This window comes from Aspergillus brasiliensis (genome assembly GCF_001889945.1).
Source record: "Aspergillus brasiliensis CBS 101740 unplaced genomic scaffold ASPBRscaffold_7, whole genome shotgun sequence".
Classification (NCBI taxonomy): domain Eukaryota; kingdom Fungi; phylum Ascomycota; class Eurotiomycetes; order Eurotiales; family Aspergillaceae; genus Aspergillus; species Aspergillus brasiliensis.
Window position 1 is genome coordinate 29,118 of NW_027137448.1, and position 13,944 is coordinate 43,061.

Here is a 13,944-nt window from a genome sequence, read left to right on the forward strand (position 1 = left end):
TCATCGACCACTTTGCCCGGGCTTTGAATGGACCGCGGCTAAGCATTCGGAGTGTTCTATTGTCCGAAGTATCCTCCGTGGCATATTGCATGACGGCGACTGTGAGTATTGAACAACATACTGAATAGGGTACAGGCTGATATACAGGATAGATTTCCGCGGGTCCAACTAGTGCCCGAAAAGGGAATCTCTTGCTATTTCCTGCACATGTGGACTAGATCCAATGGCAGATATAACTATAATGCCTTGAGTATCCAACTCCATCTCATACACTATGTCCGAGTCTGAACTCCAGAAGTCCATCACCATGGCTCCATCAGAAACTCAAGACACAGCCCAAGTCGCCAAAGCTTCACCAGACGCACCGACCCAGCCTAAATGTCTCGAAGCCGAGAAACCAACACCAACGACGACGACGACGCCGCCAACAACGGCATCAACGGTCATTGTGATCATCTCTGTGCTCCTGAGCATGTTCCTCGTCGCGCTAGATAGAACCATTCTCTCCACGGTATGAACCTGCACAAGAATCATCATACCTACCCCCTGCTGACTATGTCAAGGCCATCCCCCAAATAACAGACGAATTCCACTCCCTCACCAGCGTAGGCTGGTACGGGAGCGCATATCTCTTGACCTGTTGCGCATTGCAGTTGATCTTCGGAAAGATCTACACTCTCTTCTCGGTCAAATGGACCCTCCTATGCAGTATCCTGATTTTTGAAGCATCTTCTGCCCTGAGTGGAGCAGCTCCAAACTCGACTGCTCTGATCGTGGGACGAGCTATCTGCGGTGTGGGTGCGGCTGGGATCTTTGCTGGTGTAGTAGGCAATCCCCATTATTACTATCTCCGATAATCATGGGTTGATGATGGTGTATCCAGGTAGTCTGCATCGTCCATGTCGTTCCTCTTCATAAGCGTCCTCAAATTCAAGGTATGTTCGGTGCCCTGATGGGGGTTTCTTCGATAGTGGGCCCGTTAATCGGCGGTGGTTTCACGTCGGATGTCACCTGGCGATGGTGTTTCTATATCAATCTGCCCGTCGGGGGCGTGGCCCTGCTGGTTATTCTGGTCTTTTTGGAGATCCCTGACCAGCCTAGTGCCCGGGTGCCCTTGTCAGAGAAGATTAAGCAGCTGGATATTCCTGGGGTTATCCTCCTGGTCCCGGGTACTGTCTGCCTTCTGCTGGCATTGCAATGGGGGGGACAAACATACCCAGTGAGCGCCCAACCCCCTATACGTGCTTGATTCGTACCTAATCATCTCCAGTGGAACAACTCACGCGTAATCGCCTTGTTAATCCTCGCCGCCATCCTCCTAATTGGCTTCTCTGCCGTCCAAATCCTTCTCTCAAGGACCGCCACCCTCCCTCCACGAATAATCAAACAGCGCAGTGTCGCCGCAGCATGCTGGACAACCCTAACCATCAACTGTGGAAACTACATCATCAGTAAGAGCCCCACTACTCACCTCTCCCAGCTAAACACAAAACCCAACCAAACAACAGTCTACTTCCTCCCAATCTACTTCCAATCCATCAAAGGAGCATCCGCATCCTCATCCGGCATCCGCACCCTGCCCCTAATGATCTCCATGGTCTCCGGCTCCATCAGCAGCGGCATCCTCAACACCAGAATCGGGTACTATACACCCCTCGCCATCGTGGGAACATGTCTCATGTGCGTCGGAAACGGCCTTCTCACGACATTGGAAGTAGATACCAGCATGGGAAAATGGATCGGATACCAGATCGTATACGGACTCGGTCTGGGGTTGGCGTTCCAGGTACCTAATCTAGCGACACAGGCAAGTCTGCCGAAGAGGGATGTGCCTACTGGGTTGGCATTGATGCTGTTTGCTACTCTGTTGGGGGCGGCGGTGTTTGTGTCGGCTGGGGAGAATGTCCTCGCTAATCAGTTGGTGAAGAGGTTGGATGGGTTTGATGGGGTTGATATTGATACTGGTTTGATTACTTCTGGGGGCGCTACTTCTTTGCTTGAGTCGCTGCCGGACGGTGTGCGTGATACTGGTCTTGTTGCGTATAATGAGGCGCTGCGGGAGGTGTTTCGTGTGGGTTTGGTTCCGACGTGTCTGAGTGTTCTTGGGGCTGCGGCCCTTGAGTGGAGGAGTGTCAAGAAGCCGGTGGGGATGGTCTCTGCAGAGAACGGAGAGCAGGAGACGAAGGATGTCGATAAGGAGATGGCTGGGAAAGCATGAGTATGGTAAGTCGAGAGATTGAGTGAATCCACTCAGAAGCGACGACCAAGCCCATTTGTATATCCTCTGAGGTTGGATTTAGTATTTACTGGTAAACTTCGGGGTTATGAATCAATCATCTGGGTATAAGGAGTGACAATTTTTGTTTTCGAACCAGGGACATAATCTGATCATACAACTAACCAATCCCAAACAAACCAAAGAGACAATATAACAAACACATCAATCAATAAATCATACCAAACATGAGGACATCAACATGATATATAAGTTTGTAGATATTTTGTCGTGCAAACGAACCAAACGCCAGCTCCAATGCGCCGTCACCAAGGGGTATGGGATATGACTGTCTGCGCCGTGCGGTTATTCCCGCGCCACCTCATGAGAAAAGACATGGCATGTCATCGCTTCCGGCCTGCGGAGAGCGAGACAGCCGGGTATATTGTAGCGAAAGAATAAAACAGAGAGCCGAAAGATTCTGGTCGAACCAATGATGTCTTGGGGTTTGTGGACTTTTGCCGGAAAAGTAGAAAACAAGAGTGCAAGCAGGCAAATGTGTTCCCCCAGGAGGGAACCCAAGGACGATATCCAGCGCACGTTGCCTGCTCGAATCGTTCATGCTTGTCGCCCCGGTAGGACCAGATCGCGGAATCTCCAGGTTGGTTATGCAATGTTCAAGCCAGCTTGCATGGGTCCCTTCAAGGGATATTAACAGAACGGTATAAAATGCAACCAAGGAAATAAAAGCAGGTTGTTGCGGTCAAAGAAGAAGATAGTCCCAGCCATTTTGCTGCATGATCTCGCGCCAGTGGAGAAATGGCTTCTTCATCTCCTTCGCTCCCCAGGGAACAATCTCCTTGGGAGACTCGGAGCCCTCCGCCTTCACAGGAGCGTCGGAGGATGAGGCGGATGAGGACGAGGACGGTCGATCTTCCGGAGCAGGAGCAGATTGAACAGGTTCGACGGTCTCGACCGGCTCAATGGGTTCGATGGACTCGTCGGACACGCGCCATACCTCCTTCAAAACGCGGTACATACGGCCAAAGCTACCCAGCTCGGCGTGGTCGCCCAGAGCAGCAGCGCGATCGGCGAGAACGGTGCGGAAGTGGCTGTCTGGTCTGGAGTATGCTCCGGCGATCAGGATGGGCCAAACGAGCGAGCGGTCGAAGCCTTCGGGGCCCGAGGGGATGACATAGAGGACATTGGCGACAGCAGCGACCAGGTTAACGGTGCTCGGTTGGTTGCGATCAAACCCGGGAACCAGGCTGCACAAGTAGATTCTTGCGGCGAGGCGGAAAGCAGCCGTGATGTTCTTGGTGAGAATCTCGGGAGAAAAGGCTCCGTTGGGGAGGAAGGGGCTCTCGAGCGTCTGGTTCACCGGTTCCGTGAACTCGAGTTGCTGTCCCAGCGCCGAGACATGCGAGCACACGCCCATCTCATCGATCCTACCGTCCCTCTTGAGTGCGTCCAGACAGGTGATCTCCGAAATCAGGTACATGACACGGTCGTCGCAGCCCATGAGCTCGCGGAGTCCCAGCGACGAGCCGCTGAGGTGCTTGGCCCGGTAGGTGTGCGCGAATTCCGGAGTCTTGCCGTGCATGGTCGAACCTAGAATGTCAATCCACGAAGCCAGAGTCATGGTGAAAGGGGGTAGCATATACGGGTTCCCGCAGGCGGGAATTGCCGTCGGAAGCCCAAGGCGATGCACGAGGTTTGAGGCAGCCTGGAAGTGCTCGAACCACGGAATATCCGGTAGGTAATCATCCGCGGGGCCGACAGAGCAGTGAAAGAAGATCATGGCGAGCGTCGCATCCAGGATCTCCTCGTGATTGGTATCTTCACCCAATGCCAGGCACAGTTGCGACACAGCCTCGAAACGATTGCGCATGATGTCGTGGTCGATCTGTTCGCCAACGAGTCCTTCCGTGGTCTTGAGATGGATGGCGGCAACACTCAAACAGCAGTGGAGGTAGCACTTGTTTGTCTCCAAGGCTTGCAGGATGGCCTGGGCTCGGAGGTGTCCCCGCTGGTGTGCCTCCAGAACGGGGAAGATGATGCGCAAGACATTGTGAATGAAGTGGTCGAGCAGTGGCCGATCATGATCGCTGACTGGGATGTTGGACTGCAGCATGGCGTACGTCTGACCGATACTCTGTTCGCACAGCGCCGGGTCGATTCCAGGCAGGGCGGGCACTTGGGCGAAGTATTCGTCGTGGAACCAATCTTCACTGGGGAACGTCGGCAGCGGGGCATTCAGCTGCGGCGGAGCAAAGGTGCTGAAGGTCGAGCTGCATGAGTCGTGGCGCAAGGGGACATCGTTGACAAAGGTGTGTCTTTCCGTCTTCACATCGATCTCGTAGGGCTGGGTCGGGGCATAGATGGGTTGGTTCAAGGCCGGGGTGGGAAGATGCGATGCGAAGATATCATACTGCTCCGGAAAGATAGGCGGGCGAGCGAATTCATATTCCGGCGAGGTTGGGGAGGCCACAGCCATGCTGCGACTCCGAGCGGCGGGATCTGATGTGCAGCGCAATCCTGTCAGAAGGTGAACGACCATGTCCCTCGTGGTGATCCATACCTGTCAGAGCCCCCGTGCGCTCATGCATCTTGGTCTGCTTGATCTTGTTCTTGATGCGTTCCTTTTGGATCCTGCGTTGCTCTGCATTTCCCCACCAGATAGGGCGTTTGTATTCGCATTTCACACAGAGATTGACACAGGCTCCACAAGAGGGATGTTTCTCATCGCACTTCTTTCGGCGCAGGCGACATGTAAAGCATCCTACCAGGAGACAAGAGTTTGTTAGAGGTGACAAGAGTCAGGAGGTTATTGAGTATCTCATACCCGAGCGAGATCGCTTGTGCAACTTGAGCTGGTTCTTGTCTGCTGACCCCGTGGAGGTACCCTCACTGGCAGACGGCGACTGCGAGCACTCTTCGGACTTGATTGGCGAGATGCGGACGGGAGTCGACCTCTTCTTCGCTGCGACAGGCATGATGATGTCGAAATATGAGATGGTACTAAGCAGGAATATCAAAACACCGATCGATATGCAGGATAAAAGTCGTCGAAAGAGACAGGACACAGTCGTCTGGCGAGCTGATGGCAGGGTATCCGAAGTATTAAGGAGGGGGCAAAGCTGAACCGGCAGCCTTTGCGATCTAATTAAGTATAGAAGAAGGAGAAGAAGAGAACGAAAGGCGCGGTGGCAGAGGAGGCGGGAGGGAGATAACAACGCTTGGTGACAGTGATTCCAGATTCGAGCATGACAGCGGGGATTGAAGAAGCTTTAAAACGTGGATTGAGCTCTGACAGACCGGCCATGATGTTTCTATTTTAGATCCCTCGCCGACAGCCGAGCGCAGGTCGAACAGGATCGGGGAAATTGTGGTGGTGGGAGAGTCGGCGGGGGGGAAGACCAACAGCCAGCGAGATCCCTGAGCGAGCAGTGGGGATCCCTTCATGCACGGACAGGGAACTGCTCCTAGTCCACCTGGGCTAATTTTGGACCTTTGCGAGCGTGCTTTACCCTCGAACCCGGCGCGTATGCAGGCCATCCCCATCCCTGATTGGATGCTACCGGGAGAGAGCACTCTGCGGCTGGGGAATTGATTGGCATGGGAGCTATCGCAATTGCCTGCCCAAAGACCAATCTCGCACGGGGCAGATCGGTGGACGGGCTGGGATTTGGCCTTGATGTTTCTTTTTTTGGTTGATATCTCTCGCTTTTGCGGATCATCTGTACAACGATCGTCTGGCAAATCCTGGTGACCCAAGGATTGGAGTACTACCTCGGAGTGGTGCACTCGGGTGCTACAGTGTGCCTTTCATACTGCAGAAAGGCCTCAGTCATGGCTACAGAAGACACGGCCATGACAACTGAGTAGTAACACCCGTCGCGCAATGCGGGAGGTGGAAAATGATAACCAAGTAACCCCGTCGGCCAATCGCAGGCCTCAGGCACGCCAGCCATGCATGATGGACGTACTCGGTCGTGGTACTACTTCATGGTGGAAGTGACTTTCACCCGATCTGGAAAATGCATCTACAGTCTCCACCTTGTTAGTTACCTACGCTTATGGAAGAGACAGATGAGTGAGAAGGACAACTACATGGGGGAGGGGGGAGTACAACCGTTGAGAAGGAGAGTGGGGGGAGAGCAAAAAGCATGCCAGGCACATTGCCAACCCAACCAGCTTTGGCTCGAGGGATTGAAGGTGGGAGGAGAACAACCCTGTCCGGTACACAAGGGTCTTGTGTCTTGTGCCTTGGATGCCAATCAGTGTTGCGGGCGGCAAGTGAATGGTGGTGCAGCACCGACAGTAGCTACAGTGGCTACTTTAGTGCGGATGAGCCAAGCTTCCCTTCTCGACCGCGGATTGGCTGGCCCCGACATGGTTGCTTGCAGAGCGGGAAACCCGCAGCCAACCGGGCGGCGGTGGGTCGGACCTGAAGGGCCCCGTGCAACCACTCTCAGCCACTGTCAGCCAATCACTGTCTTTTGCCAAGATGTGACCAGATGCCGCTACCCTGTTGTCTGCATTTGGTTGGATTATTATAATGATATTTATGATTATTGTATTTATTCTTGTGTTGATTTAACCGCCCAGGAGGAGCATCCCCTCAATTCCCAGCGCTAATGGAACTATTCTTGTCGGCCAATCTCTCTTTCAAATTATCCACATCTGCTACTTAGCTTTAGATACCATAATTAGCGGGTGGTCGGAATAATTAAGCAAGCCATGACTCGGTCCTGGACAGTCCCATGATCCGTGGTCCGCGCGAAGATCTGACAGCGGGACTAAAGAGTGGAGTGGAGAGCAATCATCAACTGGGCACTAAAATTTAACTTCGACTGCTTCTGCACCCACGCTCCCCCAGTCACACTTCTTGTCACACTCGCTTGATTTTCCCGCATTGTGCTTGCATCAGTCAACCACATCGTTGGAATCTTTACTCAGTAGATGAAGACACGTTTGTCGGGTACAATGAATTTCTCTGGCTTGTTAATCAGCAATAGATCTATCTACTCCTACCTGTTGTGTCTATCCATGATCATAGATTGTTGAATCTCCCTACCTGACAGTCGGTCAGCACAGACCGAGTGGGCAGATGTCGGCCGCGAGTCACAGTCACCGATTATCACGATGCGCCTGCCATTTCTTATCACATTCCTGCAGCTGCAGGCTAGCTTTTAGCGTCCTTATTTCCCGCCCATCCAAGTCTCCCTCGACAAATCAAACCTCCCCGCCGTAGAATCCCTTGGCGCCGGCTTTTACGAGCGGCACCGCCAATGATCGAGGATGTGCCACCCCCGTTGGATTCCTTCGAGTCGACTCCATGCTAGTACTCTGTACGCTTAGTGCTTGTTCCTACCCCTCTATCCAAATCTATGAGATCACCATACCGTTGACATCCCAACTATGCATCTCCCCGGTTCACTGTCCACGTTCAGACTACGAATACACTGCTCGCCAATTTACTGTACAGGCGCAATTTACTGCATCGCATCGCAAGCGCAGGAACTGGCGACCAGCGCCAATTCTCTGGCTGGTGTGCTTCCCCGATGCAGATCACTGCATGGTCCCAAAGCCAACCCAACCCCGGCAGAAGTCAGGTGCTTGCAGCGTGCCTGGCATGCAGCCTGTGCAGTTATCACACCGAGTCTCTTTCTCAGATAGGCTAAGTTAGTCAATCAAACCACTCACCGCGCTTTTTTTACCTGTCGTCGGCAAATTATGCTCCCACTTCATCGAATATCTCCGAGAAGGAGTTATACGCCGTTATTCATCTACTGGCTCTGTGCGATGGATTTAGTTGTCATTGCCAAGTGGGGTTCCACAACAGTTTGCATGCTTGCTTTTCTCGGTGGTTGGCGTGACGCCAACTGCCTGGAGGTGTAGAGTTTCCGGTTTGGGTCATTTAGTCTGCTGTTCATTGCACTACTCGAGGGCTGGTTCTATTGCTCCGCGCAAGGCAAATAAGCGCAAACAGGGTGGCCTTGGTGTTCTTGATTGACAAGCACATCTCTAGCAGTCTGTATCTGCATAAGGGTGACTAACTCATGGCACAATCTGGAATCTCCCTAATTACTAAAACAGTTCCAAAGACTGCATAGATTTACTATTAGCCACATGTACGGTAGATTTTGCAAGAAAAGCCGGAACTAAACAACTAATTTATCACAAGTGCCGGTACTTCAATCAGCGACAGTCTAACACTATGCATACATAAGAGGTGATCTCGAAGTGAGTACTATTCAAGCAGTACGACTCAGGTATCTATCTCACGAATCCCACGGCAATGACGTTTTCTGTATTCCATCAACAACTCTCTCGTTCCATGGTCTCTACAATGCTCTACAAACGTATCTAATTCTGGCAACAAAGCACAAGACAGCGAAACTTAACCAGGATTCCACATTAGCTTCACCACAACTAGAGCAACATAAATATAGATAAACCTACAAAGAATAGTAACCAATTACCCAGCAACCCACATCCCCAAAAGTAATCCGGCGGTTAAGCACGATCTAGTCGATCAGCAAGCTAAACAAGAACAAAGAAGAACACCTCCATTACATCCTCCCGTCCAGCGGCCCGGATCCGATCCAGATCTCCAACCTACAGCAGTGTAGTAGTACTAAATTAACAAAAGTATACCTCCCAAAATAGAAACCCAAGCATCTTCATCCAATGAAATCAATTCAGTCAATCAATCAGATGTCCAAAGTAGCCGCCGCCATATCCCGAAGGACCCTCCCCGGCGTCTAAATGAGGGGCAGAGGTATCTAAGAATAACTTCCATTGTGGAAATGCATCCAGATCTAAAAGTTGCATGAGATCATACTATCAGATCAGCTTAAGCATCCTCGGGATAAACCTTCATCGATCGATTAATCAATAGTTCATTTCTTTATTTAGTGATAAACCTGCATATCTGAAGCCACTATTGCTTCAGCCTCGCTTGCTTACCTGCTTGCTAGCCCGAACATTTCACCAGATCCACAACTTTGACGCTCGGTATGTACTCCGTAGCCGCCGGGATAATTGATCTATTGGTATTGGATCTTCGATAAGGCTGGACTTGTTACAGTTCTTGTTGCATATAGATCAGTGTGGCGAGATTCACTGGATATCAAGCGCTGTGTAGGATCCGGCTGCATGGTGCGTTCGTTCTAAGAATAGCTGACTGGCATTGCTTTGTGGTGATGGTGGTCTGTAAGGCGTGGACTTTTTAGGTGGAAGATGTTTCATCGTGCTGGATTGTAGAGGTCACTATTGGCTATGATGTCGTTGTAGAGATCTATAACAGTCGAGGCGAGTGGAGGCTGCTCTCCGGCCGTTGGGTGTTAGTGCCATCAGGTGCTTGTGGACTGTGCTTGGTACTATTACCAACATAAACTATATTTGGGGTATGGCATGCAGATGGACTCTGTGGTAAGTAGCTCGGACTTGGCTTTTCAGCCTTGGATGAGGTTCATGGCTCTGGCTTAGAAGCGGTTGCTAGAGGTTTCGGCGGTTGAATGCATACTTCTGGCATGAGTGATGGTTACTATATTTATCCTGGTCGAGTTCGATATGTGGAAGGTTGTCTGTAGATCTTTAAAGGTACTATGTTGTTGAGTTTCAGTTAGTGATGAAGTGCAGAATGAGTAGTTCACTGTTGTCCGTTTAATGAGTTCATGATCTTCTAATAATACCGTATACTAGTAACGGCATCGTGTCGGTAGTATATATCTCGGAGCCGGCTACTAGTACTAGTGGTGCTGCCTCGCGATTATGATGACACCCCAACAAATAGAACTACTAGTAACACACTACTTCATTCATCCAAACACTCGCAATAACTATACCACCATATTCGCTCTCTCTGCTGTTCTATAAGAGTTCTGTTCAATGTCCAGGCAATCTGCAGCGTGCCTCCGGAATTGCCCACCGCTCATTGGCCAGCGCGGCGTCCGATGCTTACCTATCGCATGCAGCTAAGGCACCTCCGACAGCACAACAATGCTGGCCTCTGTTTTCGCAGACCTCCTGCCATCTGAGCTGAATTCTCTTCTTCTCCATATCCAGTCGCATACCATGCGAATCGGACCGTCATGTTTCGCCTCCCGATAGTGCGCGCGTTCCCCCGCGTATCGCCCCAGCCGGCCACGGCTCCCTCGCTCCTCCACTCTACCCGCATCCCCTCTCACATTCCTCGCTCCACACCTCTGACACGATCTTTTTCGTCACGAACTACTCGTGGGACCTCTTCACCGGTCTTTCTGCCCTCGAAATACGTTATTCGTCAATCACAGTCCCGGTCCTTCTCCGAGTCCGCCCGCAGCTGCGCGAGGGGAAACGCGAGGTATAACCGGTTCAATGAACCACAGTTTCCGGAGCTCCAGAATGGCGAGCATTGGCAGGCCTGGCTCGTACTCATTGTCGTCGGAGGCAGCTTCTACTTCTATAATCTTGAGACGGTGGAGGTGCGTCGTCTTCTACTCCATAGCTATGTTCCTTGCAGAGCTAATGTTCTTCGTTCTTAGCTGACCGGCCGCACGCGATTCAACTGTGTATCCGAAGACCTCGAGAAGCAGATGGGAGAGCATGAATACCAGCAAATCCTGAAACAAGCCCAAGGGAGGATCTTACCTCCGTGGCATTTTGTGTCCCAAGAAGTGACCAAGGTTTTCGAGCAGCTGATCGCTCATACACCCGTACAAAGCACGAATTGGGAGGTGCACGTTATCAATGATATGTCGCAACAGAACGCATTTGTCCTTCCGAAGTAAGGCATTCGACTACCTCTGGCAGAAATACTTGGGATGGCTTGGCTGATGGGTATATCCTACAGTGGAAAGGTCTTTGTGTATACGGGCATCTTGCCGGTTTGCGGAAACGCTGACGGTCTCGCGGCTGTACTGGGTCATGAAATCGCTCATGTGCTGGCCCATCATCAGGCGGAGCGGATGAGCCATTCGATACCTAGTGTCCTCTTGACCTACGGTCTGGTTTACCTGTTTGGCACGCTCGGACATTTCGCGTCGCAGATGTTGGATTGGTCTGTCAATTTGCCAAACACGCGGGTGCAGGAGGTAAGTGACTCACCTCGTATGAGTGAATCACTACCAACTAACATGTCACAAGGCTGAGGCAGATAACATCGGGCTGAGTATGACGTGCCTGACGCGAGTTTTATTGTCCTCTGCTAACCCAGCTAGTGCTGATGGCCAAGGCTTGCTACAACCCCCGTGCTGTAGTCGATTTGTGAGTAACATCTAGTATGTAATTGTCCTTTATCGAAGCTAACAGGATCAGCTGGCAACACATGCACAAGACTGAAAGAATTCGTGTGCCGGAGTTCATGTCAACACATCCATCGGTAAGAGACGCTGCATTCGAAATCATCAATGGAGGAGACAATTAACCACGGAACAGTCATTCAACCGCATGCAATCGATGAGCGAAAGGTAATCACCAACCTGCCTAATTCTACCCTCAAACCATTCTAACCAACTCAGACTCTACAAAGCCGAATCCCTCTACGAAAACAGCGGCTGCCACATGATCAGAGGCTACAGTAAGCACCGCAAACACCCACAACCATAAACCTACAATAGACTAAAACTCCCTACTCCAGTCCCCGAATTCACCGACGCAGTCGACCAATACGGAAACCAACCTAGCAGAAGTCCCCCCGAGCAACACCACCAACAAAGAGTGCAGTATGACCGAGGTCATCACACCAGAGTCCACCGTGACGACAGCTCCGACGGCGAATACTTCTTTTGAGAATACCTCCAGGGGTAACTAACTAACTGTATTACTATGATCAATTTTCCGGTCCGTAGATCCTTTCACCCCTGGTTACAGTACAGTGTGGATTGGATCCGCAATTACCTACCTACACGGCATAGATAGCGTGATATGAGCGATTTAGCATGTATCTACCTCACGGTCTGTTGGGTATCTGCAAACTATTTTTCTTTCGGGATACTCCACTCTTCTGTATTAGATTCCTATGGGAAGATATCTATCTATGTATGTCGGCGTTAGGTCATACCGCTTTAGACAGATTAAAGGATCATGGGCGCCTAGCACAGTAAGACGGTCAATCGGAGCCATAGCCCCGGTTAAGCTTCATCGGCGAGTCGGGCGGGAAGAACCCCCGACGCTAAATCAGATCTATGGGATATATAGATCGTTGGTGTACCTACAATGATATCTACTTTGTCTATCACTACATCTCTACTCATTAATATCTACACTTACAATCCCTACTAGTCGACTAAAATCATGTCCAACCGCATCCTCATCGCCGGCGGCGGCCTCGGCGGCCTCGCCCTCGCCCAAGGCCTGCGCAAGCACAACATCCCATTCACGATCTTCGAACGGGACGCGAAGCAAGACTTCCGCGCACAAGGCTACCGACTTCGCGTATCGCAAGAAGATCTACGCACCCTGCTCGTCCCCGAAATATGGTCTTTGTTTGAAAACACCGCTGCCCTGGACGATGGTTTCCCAGGCGTGGGTGTCCGATTCGATGCATTGACCGGAGAGGCTCTCCCCGCTGGTGGTGGTGGTCCACCGGTGGGGATTCACGGAGCTAGACCGTACACGGTGGATCGGGGCACGATGCGCGAGGTCCTGTTGCAGGGTCTGGGGGAGGAGAATGTGCAGTTCGGGAAACGGTTCACGAGGTATGAGGTTCGGGAGGACTGTGTAGTTGCACACTTCGCCGATGGGAGTTCCGCGGAGGGAGGGTTGCTCGTTGGTGCGGATGGAGCGAGGTCCCGCGTCCGGAGGCAGCTGGTGCCGTGGTATCCGTTTGTGGATACGGGGATGAGGATGATTTATGGGAAGACAAGTATCTCCGGGGATCTGGAGCGGCGGATGAATGAGTTGGCGAGGAGCGGGATGTCGCTTGCGAAGGATCTGAGAGCGGAGGCGCCGAAGACGTTGTTGTTTGAGCCGATGAGGATGCCCAAGGGGGAAGTTGAGGGAGGATTGGTCAAGTTGCCGGACGATTATGTGTATTGGGTGTTACTGGTGCATCGGTCTTTTGTGGATTTGCCGGATGAGAAGCTTGTTCTCGGGTTGAGTGGAGAGGAGTCGGCGAAGTTGTCGCTGGAGTTGTCGAAGGATTGGCATCCGTCGGTGAGGGTGTTGCTGGAGGAGCAGGATGTGGAGCAGACTTCAACGTTGCGGATGGCGTCTGTGAGGCCGGATTTGCCGGCGTGGGAGAGTAATTCCAGGGTTACGCTGCTTGGAGATGCCGTTCATGTTATGCCGCCGACTGGGGGGCAGGGGGTGAATACGGCGTTGAGGGATGCGGCGCTGCTTGTGGAGAGGATTGTCGAGGCGAAGGATGGTGGAAGGGATGTTGTTGCGAGGTATGAGGAGGAGATGAGGCAGTATGCGCGCGAAAGGGTCGGGTTGAGTTGGCAGGGCGGGTATAAGGCGTTCAATCTGAGGCCGCTGGAGGAGTGTGAGAGTGTTGAGTTGGTGTAGCCTGATAAGTCAAGATGGTGTTTGTTTGTGATGTCTTGAGGATGGAAATAACCTGAGCCTAAGTTAGTTGAGAATTAATGAATGCTGACTAAGGCTGTGCAGCACACAAGCTTTCTAAACCGTGTGTAAGGCTCCTTAGATCTACGGTATAGAAGCATGAAATTTGAGGACATCACTAGTTGATATAGTGATAGACAACTGCTTATAGATAATTAAAGCTAATTCTTTTT

General features: G+C 51.6%; 4 protein-coding genes across 4 annotated transcripts; 3 read left to right on the forward strand and 1 right to left on the reverse strand.

Annotated features, from left to right (window-relative positions):
* Positions 1-274: 274 nt before the first annotated feature.
* Positions 275-2,218, forward strand: ASPBRDRAFT_196378 (uncharacterized protein; the record flags this gene model as incomplete). The annotated part of the gene is made up of 4 exons (XM_067620985.1): positions 275-511; positions 564-824; positions 884-1,219; positions 1,271-2,218. The coding sequence occupies 4 exons, from the start codon at positions 275-277 to the stop codon at positions 2,216-2,218; spliced, it is 1,782 nt and encodes a 593-aa protein (XP_067478065.1).
* Positions 2,219-2,978: 760 nt separating this feature from the next.
* On the reverse strand, positions 2,979-5,211 carry ASPBRDRAFT_30605 (Zn(II)2Cys6 transcription factor; the record flags this gene model as incomplete). Its single annotated transcript, XM_067622796.1, has 3 exons — positions 2,979-4,753; positions 4,797-4,997; positions 5,061-5,211. 3 exons carry the CDS (start codon positions 5,209-5,211, stop codon positions 2,979-2,981), a joined length of 2,127 nt encoding a protein of 708 aa, XP_067478066.1.
* A 5,106-nt stretch (positions 5,212-10,317) lies between these two features.
* Positions 10,318-11,995, forward strand: ASPBRDRAFT_126940 (M48 family metallopeptidase; the record flags this gene model as incomplete). The annotated part of the gene is made up of 9 exons (XM_067617916.1): positions 10,318-10,689; positions 10,750-10,991; positions 11,058-11,298; positions 11,351-11,375; positions 11,425-11,470; positions 11,522-11,585; positions 11,642-11,673; positions 11,725-11,783; positions 11,844-11,995. 9 exons carry the CDS (start codon positions 10,318-10,320, stop codon positions 11,993-11,995), a joined length of 1,233 nt encoding a protein of 410 aa, XP_067478067.1.
* Positions 11,996-12,172: 177 nt separating this feature from the next.
* ASPBRDRAFT_43677 (FAD-dependent oxidoreductase) lies at positions 12,173-13,822 on the forward strand. The gene has a single exon (XM_067625042.1). It carries the CDS (start codon positions 12,500-12,502, stop codon positions 13,712-13,714), a length of 1,215 nt encoding a protein of 404 aa, XP_067478068.1. The 5' UTR covers positions 12,173-12,499; the 3' UTR covers positions 13,715-13,822.
* The last annotated feature ends 122 nt before the right edge of the window (positions 13,823-13,944 follow it).